The 6,190-nt window shown below is 40.0% G+C and overlaps 1 protein-coding gene across 1 annotated transcript; it reads left to right on the forward strand.

Moving 5' to 3' along the window:
- The first annotated feature begins 3,433 nt into the window (after positions 1-3,433).
- Positions 3,434-5,449, forward strand: LOC139708490 (echinolectin 1-like). Its single transcript, XM_071620438.1, has 2 exons — positions 3,434-3,707; positions 5,211-5,449. Exons 1-2 carry the CDS (start codon positions 3,434-3,436, stop codon positions 5,447-5,449), a joined length of 513 nt encoding a protein of 170 aa, XP_071476539.1.
- Positions 5,450-6,190: the final 741 nt, after the last annotated feature.

Raw genomic sequence — 6,190 nt, forward strand, 5'->3', positions numbered from 1 at the left:
CCCTTTAACACCCATGGGTGTTGGATATTTTAACACCAGAGACGGTGTTACTTCAACACCAGATGGTGTGGTCCTTTATTGAAGTTCGGCCGGTGTTAGATTCAACACCAGTGGTGTTAAATCTAACACCACTGTTTTTGCAGTGTGTGCATGTTCAAAGGAAATTATGCCCAATCCTCTGACTGATCTTTTCTTGAAGGTATTCAGCCAGGAATAACGTTACGTTCTGCACTTTTATTGCAGAAGAATCGATTTTTCGTCAGTATTTGAAAACCATTGATGGAAACTAACAAAATCGTCACTACTTTATTGTCATGTCACAAAGTCACAAGTTATGACGTTTTGAAGTTTTGCTAATTTCTGCAAAACAGTTCTTGTACAGTGGGCATGGATATGCAAATGAGTGAGCTAACCATGTCATATCCTCACAATTAGTGTAAAAAAATGAGGAAAATTCAATGTTTCTGTCGTATACTGAAGTCTAAAACATGATACTATTCCTGATTGAGTATCTTCACAATAGTAATCAGTTGGATATAGACACATTACGAGGATTTGAGCCTCAGGCATACCATCTTTGCGTGTGATTGAAAAACTTGGAATTTCTAAATTTTATGTACAAACTATATGGAAAGTTATGAGGGAATGACATGCTCTCTTTTCCATTTGCATATTCATATTGACTGTTCAAGAACTGTTTACCCCAAAAATAGCGAAACTTCAAAATGTCATAACTTCGTCATTTTTCATCCAGTTTCGATCGAAATTATGTCGTTGAACTCATAATATTTTACTCTTTCTTATCAGACTAACTTATATTTGGACTGGATTTTCCCCTTAAATAACTCACTCGACACGTTCACATTATAATTTTTCTGTGGACTTTCGTTCGTCAGCAAGCAATGTGCGACCGAACAAGGTGGCGCTTGAACTCTTTCTGTGTTTTGAGCCCCAGAAAACCCCAATGCACTGTCTAAAATCTCTGTCACATACAGGTTTAAACAGCTTAGTGCACGCAACACCTTTGCCAGGCAGATCTTTTATAAAGATTAAAATGAAAAGGAATTAGCGGCAAGTACAGGTATTATTCTGACGTTTCTGCCTCACCTTTTCCTCTCGTTCCCTCAGTGTAATGGGCCCCAATGATGTAAAGGTTCCTATTCCTCTGGTTTCAAAGTATCATCTGAACATTTCCACATCTGTTTGTTCTTTTCATCTTTTGACATATTAGCTTATGTTTATTCTGAGGGGTATTTGATTTATGTTGTTTTAATATTGATTTGTTTCGCATAGTTCGACACACATTTCGATTGTGCACAGCGTTGTGTATAATGAAATGCAATGTGCATGTATGGCTTATAGTTTCAGATTCATGTCCACTGTCTCTTGGTACCGATGTCAACCCAGCCTCTTCTTGCGAGCAATTGAGAGAAGAATGCGACAAACCCAGCGGCCGTTACGTGATTGGAAACAGCGCCGTCTCTGCTGAGGTAGGCAGTCTGAGATCTCCGGAAAACTAAACCGTCTTTTTCGGTCCATGACACTATATATTTCCCAAAAATATAACCAATCACCAATTTCGTGTCACAAAGAATTCACGACTATTAGACATCATTGCAACATTATTAATGCAGCTTCACGATCGACTGCTTTTAAATAGTGTCACGCCTTCTTATCAATTCTACTCGTTAGATACACTCCTGCACTCACTAAATGACGAACTCAATGAACAAAACTGCGAAGCTATTGAGAGCAAATATGGTTATAACCCCATAATTAAAGAATGAAAGGCGTCACGACTTCTTCACCAGCGAAAAAAAAAACCAAGTATTTTATAGCCGTTTCAGAAAATTCATAATCACTAAAAACAAGGTGTATCTCCCATCCACTGAATTACTTTTGAATAAAAATTCTCTCGATCCACCTCCATCTTTTCTTCATTATCATTTACACTACCAGTATAAGATTCTTTCCGTTTTAAATACAAACAAATCAAATTCCTTATTTTCATAAGTTCATTCAATATTTTTTTCATAATATTGTTTACCTGTTGAATTGATATTTCAAAAAAGCACTGTAATTTGTCGATGATTGTCGTGCTAGGTAGCTTCCTCACCGATTGACAAATCGTTACTTGTATCTCCTTTTAAGCATAAGTCATTTTTTAAGGCCAGTGATATCGGCAATTTCCTCCATTTTGTATGCATATATATTTTGACATTTCAATAGATTTTCAGACGAGAACAATTTTTGTGTTATTTTGCAATTTCTAAAACAATTTTGTTGATGGTGTGATTTCTTTTTACAATGGACCATAATAATTCAACACCCAGCAGTGCTGGTATTATAGACAAATTCCTTAAGGCCGTGTCACACCCGCCTTGCGTGCGACTTGCAAAGAACAATTTTGACTACCCGGAGGTCCCCGTAGACATCCGCACATGACAGTACCTAGCATGTATCTCAAAAGTAGTCGCCCGGAGGTGCGCATGCATATTGTTTTACCCGCAACCGAGTTTAGGCCCTGTCACAGCCTTTCCGGGCAAGCTACTCGGGCTTGTTACGTGTAGGGATTTTCTAGCATACCGGACATTCCTGAGGGCGGAAAAGGATTTGTGCGAGTCCGCGCATGTGTCTTACTTGCTGGACGCGTTATACTTGCGAGTATACTGTGTGACCTTTGTACCGGTCGCGTGGGGGCTGACAACTTAGTGAAGGAATTCCTCTAATGGAATGGCTGAAATCTCACAGAATTTCATTATCTTGGCTGCATACGGGACTGCGAAGTACCTGCGTGGGAATTGCCTGGGAAGTACTGCCGCTAAGGGTCTCCTACTGGCGTTCTGCATGGACCTCTACGGGCATTCCCGCGACTCACCCGGAAAAAGTTTTGGTCATGCTCAAAACTTGGCTGCGGTTAAATCGGACTTGCGTGAGCACCTCCGGGCAACTACGCGCTAGATACTGTCAGGCGCGGACCAACTGCGGAGAGCTCCTTGGAGTAAATTTGTTTCCCCGCAAGTCAAGCCGCAGAAGTTCCCCCGTACGGTATGACAAGGCATGAATGAAAATTGCAAACATTCTTGTTCGCCCGCTGAAAATCTTCTACGTGCTGGAAACTACCTCCTCGCCACAAGCCCGCGTTATGGTGTGACACGGCCTTTACAGCAATGAATGTTGACAAGAGATGTAATCAACCTTCCACATTAGATGGCATTAACTTGTCTTACAATTATTATCTCTCATACTCTTATAAAAAGTATTACTCTTAAGTTAAGGAAAGCCGTTGTCTTTACTGTATTTAGCCATAATTTGGGCCCATATTCGACATGCAGCATCAAGCTAATGAGTTGATTGGCTGTAACCTTCTTGTTGTGCACTGTAGGTCTATTGTGAAATGGACCTTCTGGGAAAGGCCTGGGTTCGTTACGGCATGTCTAGCATGGGAGATGTCTGGAGGTATGTGGATGAAAAGGAGATCGAGGCCAAGCTTGAGATCATCTCTTTATCCAGCATCGAACAGATGATAGCACTCAACTTCACCAACTTCCACGTCGAGACAGATGTGGACTTCAAGTTGAGAGCCCATGACGGGATGAATCCATCTCGTCTGACGATGCGAACTATTCCAGAGTTGGCGCAGAAGGCGGTGTACATTGACGGTTTTGCCGAAGATCGCATCAAGATCAAGTTCTACAAGAAAAGCGGTAAGACTCGTAGTGATTGCTGAATTCTGAGATGCAAAACGTATAGGCCCTATGTACTAGTGAATTCGTCAAGTAATGTTTAGTATTAGAGATATTTGTTGTTCAGTTAGGCCCATCTTTGACACTATGATTAGTGTTGTTCTACAACAATTGCTTTCTGCGCCTGTATACACGATGTAATCGAGCTCAAAAAATATCATTGTATCCCGTTCGGTACTTGGTATGTTTAAAATTGAGCTGTAAATCAGAGACTCAAAATTCTCAAATACAGAGTCATTTTAAATTTGGGAAGGTAAAATATGACAAAAAGGGGAGATATATAGTGGAGAAGGCTTGAAACAAAGTTTTACTTGTGAGATTGGCCAATTAAGGGAATTATAGAAAAGGACCGAAAACGGGGAAAACATGATTATATCTTTACCTCTAAGTAACTTATGACCGACATCCGATCAGGAGACCTTGCACTTTAATGTACAATGATGCACAGGATAGAGTGCGTTAGTGAAGGTGCGGCGCACTCGAGAGTATTGACAATGGTGCAACATGCACTCGGCGCACATAAATAATCCTGTGCATCATTTGTTTTATAAAATGGGTCGAAAACTAACAGCATTTTTCACGTACCTTTGTGGGTCAATACCAGTCAGCTACATGTAGTACTCGCTCAAAAGTCAAGATGTCCGAAGATGTTCGTCCCAAACATTTACGCACGTCGCACTCGGAAATCCCGCACATACATGTATATGTATCAGCTGTACGTACCACAAGAGTATAATACGTACGATGTGTGTTATGCACAAGAAAGGCCGGCTGGCAGCCCGAACTAAAAGTTGTTTACAGGATTGACAGCGCGTATAGCGCGCATCCATTTTCAATGCTTATCAGTCTATCGATCATATAATTTCTTGTATTACGTGTGGGGGGAATGCAGCCTACAAGCTCAGCTTTTTAGCATTCCTCCCCATTTCCAACATTTTCCTATACCTACAAGTTTTCTGTAAATTTATCCTTTGCTTTGTATGATGAAATTTATGCACTGTATTCAATTTTTGTAATATATTTATATGTTTTTGTTGGAAATGAAAAATAAATGAATGAATGAATGAATGAATAGTAGCGCGTGACGCACTTGTAACAACTGATTAAGTGCGCACTGCTAGTGTAAACATTGTGACGTCAGGCCGTGCATGTTAGTAAGGAAATAATGCACGCACACGTGACTCATTTCAGCGCTTCCAATTGGCTACATTCTTGAACCCATTTTATAACATGCGGTGATGTATTTTCTAGTATTGTAAGTGTGCCTATGCTTTGTGTTTACGTATGGCTCTTACAGAGTTACAATGAAGCTTCACTGCACCGGTATCTTCTCTCATAACTGAATTAAATACAGTATGCATGTTCATTACTCATAAGAATCTCTGCAACTGTACAAGTTTATAGTTCTATACGCCTTTGTAACTTTTCTCACTGAGTTCCCTTTTGCATTGTGTTTGTACCCAGTCGATGCCATCCAGTGTGTACCAGGCAGCGGTCAAGATGGTGAAGGGAAACTTCCCAGCAAATGTGGGCATGGTGGCACGCCCCCTGATTACAGCAGTTCTGAGCCGATGTTCTTCCAGTCTGTTCATTTCTTGCCCTGGGCACCATCTGCAAGGCTGGCACGCCTTTCTCAGGGGAAACTCCCCCGAAACGTGTACACCTGGAATGGAACTTACTACTTCGTGTATGCCAGAAACTAGTTGCCAAAATGTAGTGTTTTGATGACATGGTTTGTAGATAAGAATAAAGTTCGTGTGATTTAGAAAAAAACACACAACAGTATTACATTTTCTTAGATTGTATGTTTCCTTTTTGTGATTAAGAAAAGAAAAGAAAACAGTGAGCGTAAATCCGGTAGAGCAGTACAGAAAAAAACATATCTAGGGCATTAACTGTAACCAAATAAAATCAAATGATGTACTCCTGTGCAGTCTTATCTCAGGAAATATCAATTTTTTAAAGTTGAACGTCGGAAAATATATAAAATTCTTTTAAATTTCGTTTTTATTTTTCACTCTTGTCTGTTTGCAACGCTCTTTTCAAGTACATAAGTGTGCATTAACATGGTACATTATGAAATTTAATGCAGTCTTATCTTTACTTGTCGAGATAGCCAGTCCTGATTTTTTCCATGCTCTGTATTTTCCCATTGTGACGTCACCTCTTCATCTGATTTTTGTGGTTACTTCTGATGGGCCCTATTTTCTTCTTACATGTTGTATGAAAGAAAAGACAAAGAATAAAACTCTGATTGCATAATACAATTACAGCAACAAACTTTCCCTGTTTGGTTCCTTTTTCCTAACATCTCTGTTCGATTCATATTGGATTCGTGTGTGCGCACGTGTGTGTGTGTGTGTATGTGCGTGTGTATGTGTATGCACTTATTGTGTCGATGAGAAAACATGGACAGTAATGAAAGAATGGTATGAGTGGTTTTA

Source organism: Diadema antillarum, unplaced genomic scaffold (genome assembly GCF_040938485.1).
Source record: "Diadema antillarum isolate AM-2024a unplaced genomic scaffold, OU_Dant_1.0 seq00001343_RagTag, whole genome shotgun sequence".
In the NCBI taxonomy this organism is placed as follows: Eukaryota; Metazoa; Echinodermata; class Echinoidea; order Diadematoida; family Diadematidae; genus Diadema; species Diadema antillarum.

Excerpts from the sequence above, each read along its gene's own strand:
- LOC139708490 (XM_071620438.1), top strand. The coding sequence starts at position 3,434 with ATGTCTAGCATGGGAGATGTCTGGAGGTATGTGGATGAAAAGGAGATC. Across the intron at positions 3,708-5,210 it reads CAAGTTCTACAAGAAAAGCG|TCGATGCCATCCAGTGTGTA; the intron begins GTAAGACTCGTA and ends GTTTGTACCCAG.